Genomic DNA, 25,629 nt, shown 5'->3' with positions numbered 1-25,629 from the left:
TGCTGTTGAACTCTGGGGGCGTGACTTAACTGGCCAGCGTGTGTTTTTGGACGGAAAATTTGGGGTTGTTCATGCAATTAACGGCCTTTCTTCCAGCTCTCCCCCGGTGCTCAGTTTGCTGCGGTGTTTACTGCTGCGCTGTTTAAAATTTAACATCTGATTCAGGGCTCAACATGTTCTGGGTGTGGAGAATCGGGTTGCTGATGCTTTATCACGCTTTCTTTGGCAGGATTTCCGGCGGCTGCTGCCTCAGGCCAAGTTGGAGGGTCATCCATGTCCATGCAGCCTGTGGGATCTCGTGCCTGATGTCACTGGTCCGAGCTTCGGTGGCTCCTGCTACGTGGTTGTCCCATGGTAAGGTGTGGGCTGAATGGTTGGAGCTAGTGAGTGGTTGCAATGTCGTGGGAGTGATGCCAGATAGGCTGGAGGTCACGTTGGACTACCTGCTGTCCTTGTGGACTCGAGGGGTGTCTGGCGATGTTGCTGCGCAGTGGTGGGGGTTGCTTTTTATTTTCAGCTCCTGGGCTGGTCGGATGTCACAAAGTTTTTTGTCACCCATCAGGCCCTTAAGGGGTGGGCCCGTGGGCAGATTAGCCTTGACATTAGGCGCCCAGTCTCTTTTCCGCTTCTGTGTTGGTTGGTGGAGGCGACGCGGGGGGTATGTGTGTCGACTTTTTAATCTTTTTTGTTTTCCACGGCTTTTGCCCTTGCCTTTTTCGGGGCTACGCATATTGGGGAGTTGCTCCTGCCCTCCAGTTTTTGGCCTGAGGGCCTGGGTAGAATCGGATGTTTTTCTTGGTGATGGCTTTGTGCGATTGCGTATTCGCAAATTCAAGACTGATCAAGCGGGCTGTGGCTCTTGGCTTGTGTTATATGCAGTGTCGGGGGGCGGCGTGTCCTTTTCTTTTGGTGTCCTTTTTTTGGCCTCCTGGCCTGTGGGGCAGTCTTTTCTTTTGCATGAGGATGCCTCGCTGCTTACGCAATTTCAGTTTTTATCAGTTTTTCAGCACTGTTTGTCTTCGGTGCGGTTGGACTTCCGTGAGTTCGGTACGTATTCTTTTCGGATCGGGTTTGTCAGACCGGGTTTGCCGGAAGTGGAGGTGCAGCGCGTGGGGCACTGGCGGTCCACTTGCTATGCTAGGTATATCTGTCCGGATTTGTTGGTTGATTTTTAGTTTTGTTTTCACAGATGGTGCTCGTCCGGTGGTTTGGGTGCTTGGGCACTCTTATGTCTTTAGTGCTGCTCAACGTGCGGAGACCCGTCTTGGCAGCAGGAGCCTGGGTTTCCAGGGAGTGGAGGCATCGAGAGGGTTGAGGTGGCCCCAGGTTCTGGCGGAGGTAGTAAGCATAAGTCGGTTGTCCTGGGGTCCGCTGTTGCTTGCCCTGCACGTCGGGGGCAATGATTTGTGTTCTACACCGTTGGCGGAGCTTCTGACGATGATGCGAGTGGATCTGGTTAGATTTCCTGATATTACTTTTGCCCCTCTAATTTAAAACTATGTACTCTTGTGGTACCGTGTTTCTCCGAAAATAGGACCGGGTCTTATATAAATTTTAGCCCCAAAAAACACACTAGGGCTAATTTTCAGGGTAGGGCTTATTTATCTATGGTATGCACATTGAACAACATGGCGGTTCCACGGTATTTACCCTCCCCCCCCCATTATCATCATGTGATATGCGCGAGCTGCGCATATCACATGATGATAATGGGGGGGGGGAGGTTGTAAATGCCCCCCAACGTCCCTAACCCCCCCCACCCCCGCCGGTTTATCAGCCCAGCGCTGCACCCCACAATCCCCACATCGGGGTACTGATCATTTGTCACCCGCGAGCGCAGCTTCTCTCCCCCCCTGCAAAATAATTATCAGCCGCTGCGCAGTATCTATTCCTGTGCCCGGGCTGCAAATATTAAAAAGCAATCTTTAACTTACCTTCGTCCTCCGTTCCCAAGTTGCTAAGGCACCGGCCTCATGGTCCCTCCGCTGTTCTTGCTGCTTCCTGGTGTTGTGACGTCTCAGAGCCTTCAGCCTATCACTGGCCGCAGCGATGTCCCGCCTCGGCCGATGATAGGCTGAGCCGGCTGTCATGTAAGAAGCCGGCCGGCGAGCGAGAACAGCGGAGGACAGCGAGGCCGGTTCCTTAGCAACGGGGGAACGGAGGACGAAGGTAAGTTAAAGATTGGAGACCACTGGTCTAGGTCTTATTATCGGGGTAGGACTTATATTGCAGCCCACCCCGATAATCCGGCTAGGGCCTATTTTCGGGGTAGGTACTATTTTCGGGGAAACACAGTAGTTTTTCTTCTTTTAAATATGCTCTCCTCCTTTACCGTGTTAATTCCCTTTATGTATTTAAAAGTCTCTATCATATCACCTCTGTCTCTTCTTTCTTCCAAGCTATGCATGTTAAGGTCCTTTAACCTTTCCTGGTAAGTTTTATCCTGCAATCCTTTAACCTTTCCTGGTAAGTTTTATCCTGCAATCCAAGTACTAGTTTAGTAGCTCTTCTCTGAACTCTCTCCATCGTTTCTATATCTTTTTGGAGTTATGGCGTCCAGTACTGCGCACAATACTCCAAGTGAGGTCTCACCAGTGTTCTGTACACGGCATGAGCACTTCTCTCTTTCTACTGCTTATACCTCTCCCTATACATGCAAGCATTCTTCTAGCATTTCCTGCTGCTCTATTACATTGTCTTCCTACCTTTAAGTCTTCTGAAATAATTACTCCTAAATCCCTCTCCTCAGATACTGAGGTCAGGACTGTGTCAAATATTCTATATTCTGCCCGAGGGTTTTTACGCCCCAGGTGCATTATCTTGCACTTTCCACATTAAATTTCAGTTGCCAGAGTTCTGACCATTCTTCTAGTTTTCCTAAATTATTTTCCATTTGGCATGAGAGGTAAGTTCAGTAATATCTGTACCCCTGTTCATGATATTCTCTGGTGTCTGATATTGTGCCAAGGGACTGGCGCAATGCGAATGTGGTGCCAATCTTCAAAAAGGGCTCTAGGTCTTCCCCAGGAAACTATAGACCGGTAAGTTTAACGTGCATTGTGGGTAAATTGTTTGAAGGACTTATAAGGGATTACATACAGGAATACATAGGGGATAATAGTATTATAAGTGATAGCCAGCATGGGTTTACTAAGGATAGAAGTTGTCAAACCAATCTAATTTGCTTTTATGAAGAGGTGAGTAGAAGCCTTGACAGAGGAATGGCTGTGGATATAGTGTTTCTGGATTTTGCTAAAGCATTTGATACTGTCCTTCATAGACGTCTGACAGGTAAGTTAAGGTCTTTGGGTTTGGAAATTTTTTTTGTAACTGGATTGAACCCTGGCTCATGGATCGTACCCAGAGAGTGGTGGTCAATGATTCGTACTCTGATTGGTCCCTGGTTATTAGTGGTGTACCCCAAGGTTCAGTACTGGGCCCGCTGTTGTTTAATTTATTTATCAATGATATAGAGGATGGCATTAACAGCTCTGTTTCTATCTTTGCAGATGACACCAAGCTTTGTAGCACGGTACAGTCTATAGAGGATGTGCATAAGTTACAGGATGACTTGGATAGATGTCTGGGCATCCACTTGGCAAATGAGGTTCAATGTGGATAAATGTAAAGTTATGCATCTGGGTACTAATAACCTGCATGCATCGTATGTCTTAGGGGGGATTAAACTGTCAGAGTCACTGGTAGAGAAGGATCTGGGTGTACTTGTAGATCACAGACTACAGAATAGCATGCAATGTCAGGCTGCTGCTTCCAAAGCCGGCAGGATATTGTCATGTATCAAAAGAGGCATGGACTCAAGGGACAGGGACATAATACTCCCCCTTTATAAAGCATTGGTATGGCCTCACCTGGAATATGCTGTTCAGTTTTGGTCGCCTGTACATAAAAGGGACACTGTGGAGCTGGAAAGGGTGCAGAGACGCGCGACTAAACTAATATGGGGCATGGATCATCTTAGCTATGAGGAGCGATTAAAGGAGTTACAATTGTTTAGTCTTGAGAAGAGACATTTAAGGGGGGATATGATAAACGTATATAAGTATATAAATGGCCCATACAAAAAATATGGAGAAAAACTGATCCAGGTTAAACCCCCCCAAAGGACGAGGGGGCACTCCCTCCGTCTGGAGAAGAAAAAGTTTAGTCTCAAGGGGCGACACGCCTTCTTTACCGTGAGGACTGTGAATTTATGGAACGGTCTACCTCAGGAACTGGTCACAGCAGGAACAATTAACAGCTTTAAAACAGGATTAGATACATTCCTGGAACAAAATAACATTAATGCTTATGAAGAAATATAAAATCCCATCCCTTCCCCAATATCGCGCCACACCCCTACCCCTTAATTCCCTGGTTGAACTTGATGGACATATGTCTTTTTTCGACCGTACTAACTATGTATCTATGTAACTATATCCCTCCAGGAACATCAACCCTGTTACATATCTTTGTGTCATCAGTAAAAAGACACACCTTACCATCGAGACCTTTTGCGATATCACTAATGAAGATATTAAACAATATTGGTCCCAGTACAGATCCCTGAGGTACCCACAACAACAAGACCTTGCTCTGAATATTCCCCATTGACTAGAACCCTCTGTTGTTTGTCATTCAGCCACTGTCTAATCCACTCAACAATATGGAGTCCAAGCTCAATGACTGCAGTTTATTGATAATTCTTCTATGTGGGACAGTGTCAAAAGCCTTACTAGAATCTAGATATGCAATGTCCACTGCCCCTCTGCCATTTATTATTTTAGTCACCCAGTCAAAAAAATCAATAAGATTTGTGTGATATGATCTCCCTGAAGTAAACCCATGTTGTTTTTCATCTTGCAATCCATTTGCTAATTTCCAATCTTCCGGGACGACTCCTGTTACCAGTGATTGGTATATATGGTTGCTCTCCTCCCCCTTTACCTCAATATATCCCACTGACCCGGAGATTTGTACCTCCCTCCCTCCCTGTTTTTATATAATTTTAAGTCACAGCTGGCGGAAAAAGAAGAAGAGGATGCGGGTCATCCTGGGGTAGACCTGTACACCGGCAGGTGTGACAGTACCTCCCAGTGTGACAAGAAGCCATCAGTGCCTTTGTTTGATATGCTTATATGTTTAGAGTTATTTTTTGTTATTTATAAATGAAAAAGCTGTGGCCGACCTTCATCCACGCAAAGAGTTATATTGTTGTTATGCCTGTGATTTAGTAAATAAGGGGAGGGGTAACTTGGTATTGTTAACAGGTAATGGGTCTCAGCAGTCTTGCTGATACAATATTGAGAGATTACCAGGGGATACACTGGATAATTAAAAGTGGATGACTGCAGCTTAACTTTGCATAACCAACACCAATCAGTGGTGACCCGTTATTACTCCACATGTATGGGACAAGCTTGCTACTTCATGTATGAGATATAGGACAATCTCGCTGCTTCATTTGCTATACATCCTATTCTTTTAGTCCTTTATAGGTGGTCTAATTAACATTGTTTATATATATATATAAAACCAGTCCTCAAGGTACAATTTGAAAAAAGAGAAAAGAAAAAAGAAAAGAAAAAGGAATATAAGAAATAAGAGTTGGTCCAGAAAAAGTTAATATGTGGTATTTATTGATTGCAACAATTATTTAAATTATAATATAATATAATATAGGACAACCTATTAAACCTCAGCAGGGCCCTTGCATGGGGTATAGGGGTCCAAAAATGAGAATGGTAAAATGGAAAAAAGGTAAAACAATTATGTGGAGATAAAATATAATAAAATATAGTAATGTACTGTATATCGAAAACAGTTATTGGCAGTCTCTGGTGTAAATCGAATTCATTAGTTTGAAGCGCTTGTTAAAGGGTGCCTGAGATGTTCAGCATTGGAGTGGAAATATACTGTAGTAATGAGCTGGCGATCTGTCTCAGTTCATTCAGAAATTAGCATACAGATTTGCCGCAATGGTACAGTGTGACAATGTTGGCACAGTTCATGTGACAGTGTGTGGATATTGTCAATCGTCGGTAGATGATACAATGTTACCAAAGGACTGTGCTGCACTGCAGTATCGTACGGCTGTTTGTAATAGAGTTCGGTGCACAGCACCACTCACCGGCTCCTAGGAAGAACAAGACGGGACAGACTGGCACGGCTGGGCAGTCGGCACAGATGGAAAAGTGACTGTCCGGCAGTTGGATAGCTGGGTCCTGGGCTGGCACGGCTGGCGTCTGGCCTGTTGAGGTAAATGTCCTAGGACTCTGGTTTGCCGTTGGATGTTCCACCACAGATCACCACTCCCGAAACTAGCTCCGGAACATCCAACGGCAAACCAGAGTCCTAGGACATTTACCTCAACAGGCCGGACGCCAGCCGTGCCAGCCCAGGACTTAGCTATCCAACTGCCGGACAGTCACTTTTCCATCTGTGCCGACTGCCCAGCCGTGCCAGTCTGTCCCGTCTTGTTCTTCCTAGGAGCCGGTGAGTGGTGCTGTGCACCGAACTCTATTACAAACAGCCGTACGATACTGCAGTGCAGCACAGTCCTTTGGCAACATTGTATCATCTACCGACGATTGACAATATCCACACACTGTCACATGAACTGTGCCAACATTGTCACACTGTACCATTGCGGCAAATCTGTATGCTAATTTCTGAATGAACTGAGACAGATCGCCAGCTCATTACTACAGTATATTTCCACTCCAATGCTGAACATCTCAGGCACCCTTTAACAAGCGCTTCAAACTAATGAATTCGATTTACACCAGAGACTGCCAATAACTGTTTTCGATATACAGTATATTACTATATTTTATTATATTTTATCTCCACATAATTGTTTTACCTTTTTTCCATTTTACCATTCTCATTTTTGGACCCCTATACCCCATGCAAGGGCCCTGTTGAGGTTTAATAGGTTGTCCTATATTATATTTTAAATAATTGTTGCAATCAATAAATACCACATATTAACTTTTTCTGGACCAACTCTTATTTCTTATATTCCTTTTTCTTTTCTTTTTTCTTTTCTCTTTTTTCAAATTGTACCTTGAGGACTGGTTTTATATAAATTACGTTTATATACCCTCATACATTTTAATTATAGGCCTTCTTGGGTAAAGGCAACACCTTTAACCTCAGGTACAATCTACTAGTGTTGAGCGGCATAGGCCATATTCGAATTCGCGAATATTCGCGAATATATGGACGAATATTCGTCATATATTCGCGAATATTTGCATATTCGTTATATTCTCGTTTTATTTTCGCATATGCGAAAATTCGCGTATGCAAAAAGTAACATATGCGAACATTCGCATATGCGAAAATTAGTATATGCGGAAAATTAGTATATGCGAATTTTCGCATATGCGATTTATCGCACGCCAGTCTCACACAGTAGTATTAGAGCCTTCTTTACACCACACAAGCTGGAAGCAGAGAGGGGTGATCACTGTGATGTGTACTGTGAAGAAAAAAACAAAAAAAAAAAACGAATATTCGTAATTACGAATATATAGCGCTTTATTCGCGAAATTCGCGAATTCGCGAATATGCGATATTCGCGAATAATATTCGAATTGCGAATATTCGCGAGCAACACTACAATCTACTACTAAGTGAGCTACACAAATCTATACATTTCTTTCCTAACATTGTTTATAAGTTACAATTTTTATTATCAAACTGACTATAGCGGCACAAAAGGGCCCTGTGGACCGCAAGTCATTTCTATACTTTTTGACCTTTTTTTATTATATTGTTATATTTTAGATTATCTCTATCTCTATATTTAGATTATCTCTATTAAACTAATAAATTGTTTAAACTAACTTGTGTTCTTTTATCTAATTCTAGACTTTGGCGTGCAGTTAAAGTAACATTACATTTTAATAGTTTGGACATTTACGCACATGGCGATAACACACGTTTATGTTTATTTTTGTTTACATATTGGCCCTGATTTACTAAGAGTGTTGTGTAGTTTTCTTTGTGGGTTTTAATTCCCTACTATTTTTTTCTCCACAGTATTTACTAAGGTTTTGCACTTTTCCCTAAATTTAGCTTTTTTTACACATAGGGCCTCATTTACTAAGAGTTTCGGGTATTTACTAGTGGGAAAAGTTGATTCAGACATGCAAGATACCTCTCTATTCACTATTGGGAAAAGTCGGGAAAATTTTCTGACCAGCTATTTTTAGGTCGATATTTCCAGCCATTTACCCACAGGATTTTCTGTGAATTCCATAGTAAATCGGTCGAGTTGTGAAACCACCAACCACGCCCCCTTTTGCGACAGACCATGCCCCTTTTTCGGGTTTGTCGTATTTTTCAGGTGACACTGTCGCACACTGGCGCAGACATGTCTCAGACATGTCTCAGACATGTCTCAGACATGTCTCAGACATGTCTCAGACAAAATAACCAGACAAAAACTGGTCGGTTTCAGCTTAGTAAATGAGGCCCATACTCTGATCTGTCAGGTTTTCCTCAGCTTAAATCCACTACATTTTCTGTGGAAACCTTAGTAAATATGTTGGGTTTTTATGAAAATGTCAGGGACACACCCCTTGTTGGTGACCATGCCCACTTTCCCCGGCTGCCACGTCCCTTTTCGGATTTTCTCAGTAAAATGGAGAGCTAGTCAGGTTATTTTTTAAATTCTGGCGCAAATTCTGGTGCACATTCTGGCGCAGACAGAATTTCTGGTGCACAACCCGACAAAACATGTTGGGTTTACAATAGTAAATCAGGGCCATTGTTTTTAAATGGGGAAAAGGGGGGTGATTCAAACTTTTATTAGGGAAGGGGTTAAATCACTTTTAGTAACTATTTTAAAAAACTTTTTTGACACAATTTTATAGTCCCCATAAGGGACTATTACATGTAAACTTCAGATTGCACAAACTGATCAGTGGGACTATCAGCAATTCTGTAGATTGCCGGGAGTTTTTAACGTGTATCCTGCCTTTGCACCAACATTGTAGTTGCACTTTAAAATTTCAACAATATGTCTGCTTAGAAATTTAGCCATCTTTTTCCCAGACAGTGCCACACAATAATAAACACTTCCATACAGAACTCAGCAATTTAGTACATATACCACCCATATATCGCCACATACGGTAGAAATATCTAAATAATAATAAATACTGCCAAAGTGTGCCCAAATAAAAACTGACATTACACCTACCTGCCCGTATCTGCCGGTTTAGTTGGCCTACATATGGATCTTCAGCCCTTGGCTTGCATTGTCTGCATTATATAGGGTTGCCACCTGGCTGGTATTTGGCCACCCTGTCGGATTTTATATTAAAAACACCGGCAATGCAATATTTATCCAACCAATCCTCAAACTCCCGGAATGTTGCACCATAACCTATTCCAGTGTTTCCAAACCAGAGTGCCTCCAGCTGTTGCAAAACTACAACTCGGTTGTCCGGGCATGCTGGGAGTTGTAGTTTTGCAACAGCTGGAGGCACCCCTGGTTGGGAAACACTGACCTATACTATAGACTACTATATAGTCCAACATTCTGGGACTTGTAGTTTTTGTTTGGGGCAGCTGCTGAGCCACAGGCTGTATCAGGGCATGCTGGGAGTTGTATTTAGTAAGTAACAGTAACTCCCGAATTTAATAAAAAAGTGATCAAAAAGTCATATCAAAACAAAAATTGTACTGTTAAAAACTACAGATCGAGGCGCAAAAAGTTATAGCGGTCAGACTAGGACAAAATTTCCCCCGCAAATGTGTATCCTGTGATGTTACGCATATAGGCCCACATTTATCATTGTAGGTGTAAGTGAAGCATTTTTTTACACCTGTTTTTTTTTGTGTGCTGGTAATGTGTAGGAGCACCAAATTTATTAAATGTTCACTGAGCATTTGATACATTTTGTACAATTTCTCAAATTTCTCTCTTCACATACACTAAAAAGCTACGCCAGGTCTGGGCTTGTGTAGTTTTAGAGACTTTTCAGTGGTTTTGCGCCTTTTTACAAAAAGGCACAGTTCATAAATCCCTTCTATATCATGTGTATTGCCAAAATCAGTGGATTGCCACTCAAAATCAGCAGAAATGTGTAAACAAAAAGGCGCAAAAAAGGTGCAAATAAACCCTGCTTGCGCCTTTTTGTGCCTTTTGTAGACACAGAAAACAGTCTAAAGACAATGATGAATGTCGGCCATATATTTTTTTATGCAAATTAGCATGGCTGGTATTTTTTTTTGCAAGAAAGGTGGCAACCCTATCTGCATATGGACCACAGACCTTGCACAAATGGCCAGGCTGACAGCAAAAAGCCTACAGTATAAGGTGCATGCTGAAGCTGGTGCATGTGGTAGTTTGTTTTCTTATGACTTTCCTCTCCTCCTTTACCGTGTTGATTCTCATATATATATATATATATATATATATATATATATATATATATATATATATGTTTTTAATCTTTCTTTCAAGCTATACATATATATTACAGTAGGGAGAAGGTAAATCTAACCAAACATGACATAAATCACCTTTGGAGGCATTAGTGCTGTAAATTCAGCCATTATTTCATGAGAGGATTACCATGGAAACAGCTCATGAGGGGGCCATCTTGAGATTGGCAGTTCAGTCTGCAGTGTAGGCACAGGACACGCCTCCAGATTCCAAGCTTGTGTGTGCAAGGACTCCAGGCTTGTGAGCACCGCAGTCACAGCCTCTTATTAGAAAATGTTTGGGTCTGTACAGTCTCTCCAGTGTATCTAAGCCTTTCATCTGTGATACTGTCAACTGAGCAGCTGTATTTATGCCTAGGATATCTGATGCCGTCTATTGGGCCAGTGTAGCTAAGAATATGTTTAATACAGTTTCTCTATGCACATGCACCTAATCTGATGGTACCAAGACCCCGAGGTAATGTATCTATTCCATGACAATTCTAACAGTGCTATTTATATATTTATATCAAAGTCTATTGTTTTTTTTTAACAATTCTTTATTTTTCCTATTTTCAAATAAAAAGGTAACAAATATCAAAGTCTATTATGATCCAGTGTATCTAAGCCCATAACATTTTGACTAAGCATGTCTGACACTGTCTGTTAGGCTGCATTCACACCTCGTTTTTACATTACGGGTCTGGAAGAGGGGCAAACCGGGCTTTCCCATACCCCAGCCGGACCAGCACTGACATCCAATTACTTTAATGAGCCGACCAGAGTAAAACGGACCAGCCGGACCAGCGCTAAAATCTATTTACTTTAATGAGCCGACCAGAGTCAAACGGTGACTCATTGGCTCATTTTTGACCCGTATCCGGTTTTGTGACCGGACCTAAAACTGTAGTATACTACGGTTTTAGGTCCGGTTAGGAAACCGCATACGGGTCAAAAATGAGCCGGCCGGAGTCACCGTTTGACTCTGGTTGGCTCATTAAAGTAAATGGATTTTAGCGCTGGTCCGGCTGGGGCACGGAAGAGCCCGGTTTGCCCCTCCCTCAGCCGGATCCGGCACCCGTAACGTAAAAACGAGGTGTGAATGCAGCCTTACACAGGAGTACCTAAGCATATCACGTGTAATCATATTAAACCATTGTATCTAAGCATCTCATGTTTGATACAGTTCATCTTGGCCGATGCATCCAATCTCATGACAATTAATAGTTTGTTGCTCTAATCCCATGATAATTCACATAGGCTTAGATATAACAGATAAACAGCAGTATCTAAATTATCACGGGATTAGATATACGGGCACAGCAGCACACTATCCCAGAGGGTAGGCATATACACACTGGTTCAGCAGCATTCTGTCAATTATCATGAGATTAGATGCATTGGTCACGTCAGCATTTTATCAAACATGACAGGCTTAGATACACCAACTCAATAGACAGTATCACACATGATTGGCTTAGATACACCTTCTAAGGAAACTGTATTAACCCCTTAACGACCACAAACATAAATGTACGTCCTGGTGTGGAGGTACTTAGCACACCAGGACGTACATTTACGTCCTGTGTATGACCACGAGCATCGGAGTGGTGCTCGCGTCAGCAGCCGTGGACCCGCCGGTAATGGCCGACATCATCCGCCATTAACCCCTTAGATGCCGTGTTCAATACAGATCACGGCATCTGCGGCTATGCGCATGTTAAAATAGATGATCGGATCGCCCGCATCGCTGCCGCGGGGATCCGATCATCTGTAATGGAGGCCAGAGGTCCCCTCACCTGCCTCCGGCCGTCTCCTCGGGTCTTCTGCTCTGGTCTGAGATCGAGCAGACCAGAGCAGAAGATAACTGATAATACTGATCAGTGCTATGCCCTATGTATAGCACTGAACAGTATTACATAAAAAGTGTAAAAAAAATGCTTTTTAAATGTAAAAAAAAAGTTTAAAAATGCAAAAATCCCCTCCTCCAATAAAAATTAAAATTGTCCCTTTTTACCTTTTCATCCCCCAAAAGCGTGCATAAATGTCCAAAATATCAACATATAATGTTAATGATCCCGTACGGTAAAGAGCCTAATCGTAGAAAAAAAAAAAAGTCCAAAAATGCAGCTTTTTTGTCACATTTTATTCAATAAAAAAATAAAAAATAAAATAAAAAAAAAATACTGTATATACTCGAGTATAAGCCGAGTTTTTCAGCATGATTTTTCGTGCTGAAAACGCCCCCCTCGGCTTATACTCGAGTGAACTCTCTGCCTGTCAATCCCTTCATCAGTGGTCTTCAACCTGCGGACCTCCAGATGTTGCAAAACTACAACTCCCAGCAAGCATGCTGGGTGTTGTAGTTTTGAAACCTCAGGAGGTCCGCAGGTTGAAGACCACTGCGGCCTTCGTCATCATCCAGCCCCCCTTTTGTTATGTACTCACCTCCCCTCGGCGGGAAGTTAGGGTGAGCTGGTCCAGGCCATCTGTGCTGCAGGGACCGTCCGGTGGGGATGGTTAGTCGTTGCAGGCTGTCCATTTTCACCGGGGGGGCCTCTTCTCCGCGCTTCGGGCCCGACTCCGGAGTAGTGACGTTGCCTTGACGACGACGCACAGGGACATTCATGCTCAACGTCCCTGTGCGTCATCGTCAAGGCAACGTCACTAGCCCGGGCCCGAAGCATGGAGAACAGGCCCCCCGGTCTGGCTGTCCGAGCATGCTGGGAGTTGTAGTTTTGAAACCTCTGGAGGTCTGCAGGTTGAAGACCACTGATGAAGGGATTGACAGGCGGTGATGATGAAGGGGGGGGAGATGATGGCGAAGGCCGCAGTGGTCTTCAACCTGCGGACCTCCAGAGGTTTCAAAACTACAACTCTCAGCATGCCTGGACAGCCGATGGCTGTCCGGGCATGCTGGGAGTTGTAGTTTTGCAACATCTGGAGGTCCGCAGGTTGAAGACCACTGATGAAGTCATTGACAGGCGGTGATGATGGGGGGGGTCTGGATGATGACGGGGGTCTGGATGATGACGGGGTTCTGGATGAATACATGGGGGGATGATGTATTTCCCACCCTAGGCTTATAGTCGAGTCAACTTTTCCTGGGTTTTTGGGGTAGAATTAGGGGCCTCGGCTTATATTCGGGTCAGCTTATACTCGAGTATATACGGTAATAAAAAATTATCTAAAAGTTTTATATATGCAAATGTGGTATTGATAAAAAGGAAATATGATGGCGCAAAAAAAGAAGCCCTCATACCGCCCCATACATGGAAAAATGAAAAAGTTATAGGTGGTTAAAATAGGGTGATTTTATATTACTGATTTTGTACAAAAAGTTTGAGATTTTTTTAAGCAGTACAAAAATACTAAAGTATCTAGCCATGGGTATCATTTTATTCGTATTGACCCACAGAATAAAGAACACATGTCATTTTTACATTAAAGTGTGAAAACGAAACCCCCCAAAATATGCAAAATTGTGTTTTTCATTTAAATTTCCTCCCTACAAAAATAATTCTTTGGGTTCGACATACATTTTTTGATAAAATGAGAGATTTCATTACCAAGTACAATTGGTCATGCAAAAATCAAGCCCTTATATGGGTCTGTAGATGGAAATATAAAAGAGTTATGGATTTTAGAAGGCGAGGAGGAAAAAATTGGATAGTGAAAAATTGGAGAGTGAATTTTGCTGAAATGGTTTTTGGGGGGCACTTAGGAAGCCCCTATTGAGCCAGAACAGCAAAAAAAAAAAAAAAAAACATGGCATACTATTTTGGAAACTACACCCCTCAAGGCACGTAACAAGGGGTCAAGTGATCCTTAACACCCCACAGGTGTTTGACGACTTTTCGTTAAGGTCTGTTGTCTAAATAAAATAAAAAAATGTTTTCACTAAAGTGCAGTTTTTTCCACCAAATTTACCATTTTTAAAAGGTTAATGGGAGAAAATGCCCCCCAAAATTTGTAACCCCATTTCTTCTGAGTATGGAAATACCCCATGTTAGGATATAAAATGCTCTGGGGGCAAACTACAATACTCAGAGTGCCATTGAGATTTTGGAGAGAGAATTTGTTTGGTATGGAAGTCAGGGGCCATGTGTGTTTACAAAGCCCCCCGTGGTGCCAGAACAGTGGAACCCCCCCACATGTGACCCCATTTTGGAAACTACACCCTTCACGGAAGGTAATAAGGGGTGCAGTGAGCATTTACACCCCACTGGCGTTTGACAGATCTTTGGAACATTTTGTCCTTAAGTACCAGCGAGCAAGGGCGTACCCATACGCCCGTGGTCCTTAAGGGGTTAAGTCCTTGGATATGATTTCCCCTGAATCCCTTTCCTCACATACAAACAAAGTCTATATAAACAAACTTGGCCCTAGTACAGATCTCTGATGTCCCCACTAGTAACAAGACCTTGCTCTGAATACAGTCCACATATAAGTGGAAAAATGTCTGAATGGTATACACTGCATTAACACAGTCTAACACATAAAACAAAGTTTGGAGAAAATTCTTCAATGACAGATGACTCTAATTTGTTAGTTTGTATCCCCCCTCCTAAAATTGTTACTATGGAAAATTCATTGCTTTCCCGCAACGTATGTACTTGATAATCATGTTTTTACAGCGCAGATTTGTTTACTTTCTTTGCAATGTGATCTGACAAAACTGATCCCTGAATACTACGTCATCCTATGCATCGAGCTCAGAAGACTCCGACTGTTTCCCAGCACAACTATAATAACAAACTCAGGATTTAATACTTGAATTAATTAGCCAAAATGTATAAACTACGCAGGAAAGAAAGTTTTCGGCAGGTGGACGTTGCCTTTAAGTTGTTCAATGTTTTTTTTCTTAGAAACCACCCAACTTAAATGCAATGTATACAGCATAATTCTTATTATCTATGTAAGCTGTCACAGGCCGCTCCATCACAGACTGATACATTTTAGAAATGCTGTGAAATCGGCCCTTTATAATAACAATAACAATGTGATATTATCCGACTAGAGATCAACATCACTTGAGACATATTGGCCTTAGAATCAGTTCTTCCTCCTTCCAAATATATAGAGTTATAGCCATAATAATCAATATGGGACTCAGATGTTTTTCTAGATGCGTTGGAACACTTTATGATCAAGAACTGCAATGGTCAATTGAGGATAAGATGAAAAGTTAATGGAGGATTATTCTTTTTCTAGATAAATTTACCTCCATACATTTGCTACTCAAGACAAACATTGCTAGATATACTGTAGATAGATGCCTTAGCGCCATAAGTAGTAGTTCCATCTACATCCAGGCGAAATTACACTATATGGTCTCCAGTTTTTTTTAATTAAGTTTATGTAAGTCGTATTTAAAATAGTAATCCCCTTGTGTCACATGTAGCTAAAGTGCAGAGGCGCCATGGTCAGAACAATAAACAGGAACTGTACAAAGTTGGGGGACATAAGTCAGGAAACCAGAACACTGAATAACGGCAGGAATGCAAAGTAGTAAACAAATATCAGGGAATCATAGCAGCAGGTATATAGGTAGAGACTGGAGTGATGCAGCGTAAATTTAAATCAGCCAAGCCACAAAGGCTGGAGGCCTAGAAATACAACCCAATAGCTGCAGATTGGTCAAAAACTGTAACTCTTACCTGACTAGGGAGCAACATACAGCCTGGCCAGGTGCATTCATTACAGTACCACAATTCAAGCTAGGACAAAAAGGTATCATTTACCACTCAAGACCTTTTACTAAAGAAACACTCCAGTATACCATACTTTTAGGACACACTGCGTACTAAGTCTCTAAATGTAGACCACATAGGAAAATTTATGTCTCATGTTTGTGGAACCATTGGGCAATTTTCTAGGCTTGAAAACTTTCAAACAAGGCATAGTGGCCTACAGTCCACAGTACTCATCTTGTGGTTCTTTTATGACCAGGAAGTATCTCTTATGGAATCTACCACACAGTCTGTTTACACAAGTCTCAAGCTGATTTCTACCAATAATCAATAAAATACAGATTCCCTAAAGTGAAAGGGAACCTAATTCCACTCTGTTTTCTCTTTTGGAGCTAAAGATCAGCCCTCTCACAGGTTATTTGTCTTTTTCCACTTCTCCACAGCTCACAGACAGATGGGGCACCTGTCTTCCTTGGGCTCACTCATCCAGGACCCCCTCAGCTACTGGCAATCTTTTTTTTGGCACAGACACATCCCTCCCTTACAGTGTCCATTTTAGGACATCGTCAGTCGTCAGCCGTACCTCCATCCTCTGTCAGGCAAAACAGTGTCCCGCCTCCTCCCTCGGACCAATCTCCGCCAGGCGTCAGCCGCAACTCCCTCCTTTGTCATCTCTCATCCAAAACTCTGTCATCCTAAAGTCTCTCATCCAAAACTCCATCATCCCTCAGACGAAAAACCTTCCTGCCGTGTAGCAAACCCGAGTCAGTGTCGGCTCTCTGCTATACGGGTTCTGCTGTACATGATATTCTATGTCGGCTCTGCTACTCAGTGCTGTGCAGTGTCGGCTCTGCTATGCGGCAGGAAGTTACGTCTGAGGGAGAATCGTCTGAGGCATAACGTCGTTTTGGATGAGGGATTTTCGGATGAGGGAGTTTTGGCTGAAGGATGACAGTGATTGGTGTGAGGGAGGAGGCAGGACGCTGTTTCGCCTGACAGAGGACGGAGTTGCGGCTGACGACTGACGGCGATTGGTCCGAGGTAGGAGGCAGGACGCTGTTTCACCTGACGGAGGACGGAGTTACGTTTGAGGACTAAAGATGTTCTAAAATGGACACCGTACTCCCTTACACTGCTCACACTCTGCAAGACAGCAAGCATCCCTACTCTACCTCACCACCACTTCTGACTCGCAGCCTCCCAATGGTGCCCAAAGCAAAGATTTTATAGGCCTTCGTTCCCTCTAGTAACTGTAATGATGCATGGCTGCAATGCTTTTTTTTTGTTTGTTTTTTAAAGCACTGGGGGAAAAGGTTATTTTCCTTCCAGCATTCAGTATGGTGAAGGTAAGTGCCCGTCTGCTCCCCTACTTACCAGACTGCTCCCTGACATGCCACTGGTTCTTATCCCTGCTGCTCACAAAGTGTGTAGCTGATTCACACATTAGGGGACATTTATCAATGTTAGTGTGATGTAGTATAGATTTTACCCATGTTTGCTTGGTGCACTTTTGTGCAGCTGCTCAAAATATGCCAAAATGATGCACGGGACTTGATACATTTTGCACAATTATTAAAACCAGTGAGCTGCAGAACAAGGTTTACGTTTTTGTGCTCTTGCATCTGACAAATTTGTACGTGTCCTATTAGGTGGTGTAGGTTTGCCCAAAAAATAAGTAGGCTTTGTGCAAAAGTTTTGCGCAAAAAATAATTTGTCACACATGATTACTTCATTCCCACTAAATATAGTGCTCATAGGTGCTCCAAACAATACACTTGTTTGAAAAATGCTCTATAAAAAAGAACCTACAAAAAAGCTGCAACAACAGCAACTGCGCAACATTTCTATCAAAAACGGCGTACATCCATTGATAGATGTCCCCCATTGTGTATGTCATAGAGTTATATTGAGAAAATGATTTCTGGTCCACACAGCATGTGCTGCGAAAATCAGCTGGTCATGTATTAACCCCTTAAGGACCAGGCCATTTTATACCTTAAGGACCGGAGCGTTTTTTGCAATTCTGACCACTGTCACTTTAAACATTAATAACTCTGGAATGCTTTTAGTTATCATTCTGATTCCGAGACTGTTTTTTTGTGACATATTCTACTTTAACTTAGTGGTAAAATTTTATGGTAACTTGCATCCTTTCTTGGTGAAAAATCCCAAAATTTGATGAAAAAAAATTAAAATTTTCATTTTTCTAACTTTGAAGCTCTCTGCTTGTAAGGAAAATGGATATTCAAAATATATTTTTTTTGAGTTCACATATACAATATGTCTACTTTATGTTTGCATCATAAAATTTATGAGTTTTTACTTTTGGAAGACACCAGAGGGCTTCAAAGTTCAGCAGCAATTTTGAAATTTTTCACAAAATTTTCAAACTCACTATTTTTCAGGGACCAGTTCAGTTTTGAAGTGGATTTGAAGGGTCTTCATATTAGAAATACCCCATAAAAGACCCCATTATAAAAACTACACCCCCTAAACTATTCCTGTATTTCACAGGAATAGCAGCAAAGTGAAGGAGAAAATTCAAAATCTTAATTTTTTACACTCGCATGTTCTTGTAGACCCAATTTTTGAATTTTTGCAAGGGGTAAAAAGGAGAAAATTTTTACTTGTATTTGAAACCCAATTTCTCTCGAGTAAGCACATACCTCATATGTCTATGTTAATTGTTCGGCGGGCGCAATAGAGGGCTCAGAAGGGAAAAATGGTTTTTGGGGGGCATGCCGCATTTAGGAAGCCCCTATGGTGCCAGGACAGCAAAAAAAAAAAAACACATGGCATACCATTTTGGAAACTAGACCCCTCAGGGAATGTAACAAGGGGTAAAGTGAACCTTAATACCCTACAGGTGATTCACGACTTTTGCATATGTAAAAAAAATATATATATTTTTTACCTAAAATGCTTGGTTTCCCAAAAATGTTACATTTTTAAAAAGGGTAATAGCAGAAAATACCCCCCAAAATTTGAAGCCCAATTTCTCCCGATACAGAAAACGCCTCGCATGGGGGTGAAAAGTGCTCTGCTGGAGCACTACAGGTCTCAGAAGAGAAGGAGTCACATTTGGCTTTTTGAAAGCAAATTTTGAACTGGGGGCATGCCGCATTTAGGAAGCCCCTATGGTGCCAGAACAGCAAAAAAAAAATACATGGCATACCATTTTGGAAACTAGACCCCTTGGGGAACGTAACAAGGGGTAACGTGAACCTTAATGCCCTACAGGTGTTTCACGACTTTTGCATATGTAAAAAAAAACATTTTTCTTTACCTAAAATGCTTGTTTTCCCAAAATGTTTACATTTTTAAAAAGGGTAATAGCAGAAAATACCCCCCAAAATTTGAAGCCCAATTTCTCCCGATTCAGAAAACACCCCATATGGGGGTGAAAAGTGCTCTGCTGGCGCACTACAGGTCTCAGAAGAGAAGGAGTCACATTTGGCTTTTTGAAAGCAAATTTTGCTCTGGGGGCATGCCGCATTTAGGAAGCCCCTATGGTGCCAGAACAGCAAAAAAAAAAAACACATGGCATACCATTTTGGAAACTAGACCCCTCGGGGAACGTAACAAGGGGTAAGTTGAACCTTAATACCCTACAGGTGTTTCACGACTTTTGCATATGTAAAAAAATATATATTTTTTTTACCTAAAATGCTTGTTTTCCCCAAAATTTTACATTTTTTAAAAGGGTAATAGCAGAAAATACCCCCCAAAATTTGTTAGGCAATTTCTCCCGAGTACGGCGATACCCCATATGTGGCCCTAAACTGTTGCCTTGAAATACGACAGGGCTCCAAAGTGAGAGCGCCATGCGCATTTGAGGCCTAAATTAGGGACTTGCATAGGGGTGGACATAGGGGTATTCTACGCCAGTGATTCCCAAACAGGGTGCCTCCAGCTGTTGTAAAACTCCCAGCATGCCTAGACAGTCAACGGCTATCTGGCAATACTGGGAGTAGTTGTTTTGCAACAGCTGGAGGCTCCGTTTTGTAAACAGTGGCGTACCAGACGTTTTTCATTTTTATTGGGGAGGGGGGCTGTGTAGGGGTATGTGTATACGTAGTGTTTTTTACTTTTTATTTTATTGTGTGTTAGTGTAGTGTAGTGTTTTTAGGGTACAGTCGCACGGGCGGGGGTTCACAGTAGTTTCTCGCTGGCAGTTTGAGCTGCGGCAGAAATTTTGCCGCACCTGAAACTTGCAGCCGGATACTTACTGTAATCCTCCGCCCATGTGAGTGTACCCTGTACATTCACATTGGGGGGGGGGTGAACATCCAGCTGTTGCAAAACTACAACTCCCAGCATGTACGGTCTATCAGTGCATGCTGGGAGTTGTAGTTTTGCAACAGCTGGAGGCACACTGGTTGTGAAACACCGAGTTTGGTAACAAACTCAGTGTTTTGCAACCAGTGTGCCTTCAGCTGTTGCAAAAGCTACAACCCCCAGCATGTACGGACAGCGGAAGGGCATGCTGGGTGTTGTAGTTATGCAACAGCTGGAGGCAGAGTACTTTGGCTGGGGATGCTGGGGATTGTAGTTATGCAACAGCTGGAGACACACTGGTTTGCTACTTAACTCAGTGTGCCTTCAGCTGTTGCAAAACTACAACTCTCAGCAGTCACCGACAGCCAACGGGCATGCTGGGAGTTGTAGTTATGCAACCACCAGATGCACCACTACAACTCCCAGCATGCACTTTAGCTGATTGTGCAAGCTGGGAGTTGTAGTTATACAACAGCTGAAGGTACACTTTTCCATAGAAAGAATGTGCCTCCAGCTGTTGCAAAACTACAAGTCCCAGCATGCCCATAAGGGAATGCTGGGAGTTGTGGTGGTCTGCCTCCTGCTGTTGCATAACTACAGCTCCCAGCATGCCCTTTTTGCATGCTGGGAGCTGTTGCTAAGCAACAGCAGGAGGCTGTCACTCACCTCCAACGATCCTCGCCGCACAGGTCAGTCCCTCGTCGTCGCCGCCGCCGCTGCTCCTGGGGCCCCGATCCCAACATTGACGCCGGGGATCGAGGTCCCCAGCACCTGGGGTGCACGTCCCGCACCCGCTCACGTCCTTCGGAAGAGGGGCGGAGCGGGTTGCGGGAGTGACACCCGCAGCAGGCGCCCTGATTGGTCGGCCTGTAATCCGGCCGACGAATCAGGGCGATCGTGAGGTGGCACCAGTGCCACCTCACCCCTGCTGGGTCTGGCTGTTCGGGGCCGTCTCTGACGGCCCAGATCAGCCAATAATTCCGGGTCACCGGGTCACTGGAGACCCGATTGACCCGGAATCCGCCGCAGATCGCTGGACTGAATTGTCCAGCGATCTGCGGCCATCGACGAAATGGGGGGTTATAATGACCCCCCTGGGCAATATGCCCCGATGCCTGCTGAACGATTTCAGCAGGCATCGGGCACCGGCTCCGCTCCAGATGGTTGCGGGGGGCCGGTAAAACACATGACGTTCTCATACGTCATGTGTCCTTAAGGACTCGGAAATGGAGACGTATGAGAACGTCATGTGTCCTTAAGGGGTTAAAGAATGAAGCAATCTGGTGAGAGGGAGCAGGGCAGCCATTTACCCTCACCACATTGATTCCAGGAGGGTAAAAAATATATTTTTAAGAGTGTTCTTTAAGTGTGAATGCCAACATGCATATATGTATATATATATATATATATATATATATATATATATATATATATATTCTATATAATTTAAAATAACAAAAAAAAACTGCATTGTAGCAGAGCAGCTATCTTATTTATGTATGTAAAGTAGATTATAACAAATGAACTTATGCAAAAACTCTATAAAAGCTTGAAAATGGAGAAATTTGACCCATCAAGATGTTACTGATAGCAATTACGACATAGAATAAATACACCAATAGTGATATATTTGTAGAGAGCTGTCAGGGTGATTGAACGTCTATTCATTTTATGTATAGTTGTAGAACAGACCGTCTTTTCATGTTTTTAAAACCCCCATGAATTGCCATTTTGATCATACAAGAAAGTTGTAAAATTTTAGTACAAGATGAGAGGCGAGGGCATCATAAAAGGGTCTGCTGATGTTGTTTTATTTAATTGTTAGACCCATACAAATCTTATTAAGGTGGAAGACAGACAGGGAACTGTTTGTGGGTGGCATCAGACTGAATACCAGCCTGTCGGAGAGAACAATTTGAGGAATGTTTATCAAACACCCTGAAATGACAGCTATACAAATATACCATATTTTCAAATTACTACATAAGGGGCACTTCAAAAATTACGTTATTGCACTGTTTATTTTAAGGAGCGGTGGGATGCCGAAGAGAATAAAAACACTTCAATATCTGATAAAGTGATTCTGAAGTGTTATATTAAAATAGGGGGAATAGCAAATAAATATCATGGATTGGAACGTGGAAGTAGGGGGCCAGATTTTGATTCTTTTCCTTCTCTTGCCCCCACTAAGTTTTTCAATTTCTTGCCCCCACTAAGTTATCAATATTGAAATATTAACTTACTTTGTTGTTCCTATGTGTTCATATTTTCCATTTCTTTGTTTTAAGTTAAAAAGGGTTATCTGAGCATTAATTAAACAGGGCCAGTGCCACAAATAGCTTAAAAACAACTTTTGACATGTTGATCAAACATGTCAAAAGTTGATCGCACCCGGTCTCAATGTTGAGACTCACTGACATCGTAAGTAATAAGCTGGGGAAGCAGGCGGCATTGCGCTCCACTCCCTAGCCGGCTGGGAAATCCGTACATTTCTCTGCATAGAAGTCTATGCAGAAAAAAATATAAGGATCTCTTGAACGGGCAGGGAGTGGAGAGCAATGCCTCCCGCTTCCCCACCTAGTAACTCACGATTCCATTTACAGTAATAAAGTTTTGAATAGACATGTGCAATTCGGTTTGGCACGAATGTCAAATTTACGGAATTTAGCCATTTTCGTGCATTCGGGCCGTTCCAAATGTGCGAAAACATTTTTTGAAAATTTCCGAATAGCAACGATAAAACGAATAGCAACATAACGAATGCATTCGTTATTCTCCGAATGCATGCGGTAAAAAAACTAATGCATTCGTTATTTGAAAACAAATGCATTAATTATTTACCGAAGGCATGCGGTAAAAAACGAAAGTAAAGAATTCTTTCTAATTTTTTTTATTGTTCCTTGCGCTACACTGTTTCTGACTGTTAGTTACTGTTTTACTGTTACTAGGGTGCCTCCAGCTGTTGCAAAACTACAACACCCACCCAGCATGCGGCTGTCTGGGCATGCTGGGAGTTGTAGTTTTGCAACAGCTGGAGGCACATTTTGGCAAACACACGCATTCACGCAATGCTTTTTAATTCATTTTCAAATTCCGCTGGCTTTTGTCAGAAATGGGTTACCAGGTCAATGACATGCATAGTAATTGCCATGGGAACATTTTTCATTTTATAAAACTGCAGGCTTAATTGGATAATTGCCGTGTAGAACGCTTAGGACACCAAACATTCTACACTGCAATTATCCAATTAAGTCCTGCGGTTTTATGAATGAAAAATGTTCCCACGGCAATTACTATGCATGTCATTGACCTCAATCACCCGAAAATCAAACACATCGATCAAACACATCAATCATTCATACAGCATTCATTCATTCATTCATTCATTTACTCATTCATTCAACATTTCTTTATGTATTAATAATTTATTAATACATAATGTAATGTTGAATGAATGAGTAAATGAATGAATGAATGCTGTATGAATGATTGATGTGTTTGATCGTCGGGTGATTGAGGTCAATGACATGCATAGTAATTGCCGTGGGAACATTTTTCATTCATAAAACTGCAGGCTTAATTGGATAATTGCCATGTAGAACGCTTAGGACACCAAACATTCTACACTGCAATTATCCAATTAAGTCTGCGGTTTAAGAATGAAAAATGTTCCTACGGCAATTACTATGCATGTCATTGACCTGGTAACCCATTTCTGACAAAAGCCAGTGGAATTTGAAAATGAATTAAAAAGCATTGCGCGAATGCGTGTGTTTGCCAAAGAGTTGTAGTGTTGCAAAACTACAACTCCCAGCATGCCCAGACAGCCGCATGCTGGGTGTTGTAGTTTTGCAACAGTTTGATTGATGCGTTTGATTGTCGGGTGATTTATGTATAACATGATGTTATACATAAATCACCCGACAATCAAACACATTGATCAAACACATCAATCATTCATACAGCATTCATTCATTCACTCATTCATTCAACATTACATTATGTATTAATATAAATCATATAAAATGATATTATCTTACCTGTCTTCCAATGTTCCGATGTCTGCAGCTGCCCTCTTTTCCTGCACACACTCCCGATAATGGTCCCCTGCTTAAAAAAGATTTATCCGAATACCGAATGTATACGAAAAATCAAACCCACCCGAATACCGAATGTATCCAAAAAAAATGAAACCTGGACACCCGAATACCGAATGTATCTGAAAATCAAAACTGAAAATATTGCTGAACCGAAAATGTTATCAAAAACGAAAAAACGAAACGAAAAAAAATGAAAAATTTTCGTCTGCACATGTCTAGTTTTGAATAGCTGATATATTCTGGTAAACCATAGTATTTCATTGCCAGTTTAGGGTCTATTATGTACATAATTCACAGGTTTAAAGTTTTTATTAGGGATGAGCGAATCAAATCTAACGAATCCGAATTCTTTACGAATTTCATGAAAATTTTTATTTGTAATGAATCCGAATATCGCTGCGATTCGATAAAACAAATCGCTTCATTAAACTCCATTTAGTGTGTTCCAGGCTCCAGGGCATCTAAAATGGCGGCTCCACATGTGAGGACATGGGCCAAGGAATTCTGGGATGGCGGGTAGACGTTATCACCCTGAATTACATGCAGCATGCAGCCTATCAGTAGCCAGCCCTGTGATGTCACAGCCTTACATATAGCCCCAATACAGTTTTAAGCGGTGCATATTGTCCTTGACACATAAGTATAAATTGTACGTATACCTACGTGGTGTACGTTTCTTTTTCCTGTTAACCCGATAACGACCATGGTCTCCAGTGACCCGGAATTAGCCTGCAGGGGTGAGGTGGCACTGGTGCCACCTCACGATCGCCCTGATTCGTCGGCCGGATTACCGGCTGACCAATCAGGGCGCCTGCTGCGGGTGTCACTCTTCCGGAGGGCGTGAGCGGGTGCAGGAAGACGACCCCGGGTGCTGGGGACCACGATCCCCGGCGTCCATGTTGGGACCGGGGCCCCAGGAGCGACGGCGGCGGCGAGGGACAGTCCTGCGATGGAGCAGCAGCAGGAGGTGAGTTACAGCCTCCTGCTGTTGCTTAGCAACAGCTCCCAGCATGCAAAAAGGGCATGCTGGGAGCTGTAGTTATGCAACAGCAGGAGGCAGACCACCACAACTCCCAGCATTCCCTTATGGGCATGCTGGGACTTATGGTTTTGCAACA

At 42.6% G+C, this 25,629-nt stretch overlaps 1 protein-coding gene across 8 annotated transcripts in view; it reads right to left on the bottom strand.

The window, feature by feature from the left end:
* FLT4 (fms related receptor tyrosine kinase 4) overlaps positions 1 to 25,629 on the bottom strand; it is a 350,628-nt gene that overhangs the window by 289,278 nt on the left and 35,721 nt on the right. For 2 of the 8 annotated variants that reach the window (XM_056516984.1, XM_056516980.1), the window contains exon 1: positions 10,540 to 10,669. The exons of 1 other annotated variant lie outside the window; for it this stretch is intronic. Coding sequence is in view for 1 of the 7 variants with exons in the window: in XM_056516979.1 (XP_056372954.1) it covers positions 10,592 to 10,607 (16 nt within the window). In the remaining 6 variants the exon portion in view is untranslated. Of the gene's footprint in view, positions 1 to 10,539; positions 10,704 to 25,629 lie in introns of those variants that run through there. 5 more of the 8 variants (XM_056516982.1, XM_056516985.1, XM_056516979.1 and 2 more) reach the window with 5 other exon arrangements.

This window comes from Hyla sarda, chromosome 4 (genome assembly GCF_029499605.1).
Source record: "Hyla sarda isolate aHylSar1 chromosome 4, aHylSar1.hap1, whole genome shotgun sequence".
In the NCBI taxonomy this organism is placed as follows: Eukaryota; Metazoa; Chordata; class Amphibia; order Anura; family Hylidae; genus Hyla; species Hyla sarda.
The sequence above is the reverse complement of the archived record's forward strand: the minus strand, read 5'-3'. Positions and strand labels throughout refer to the sequence as shown.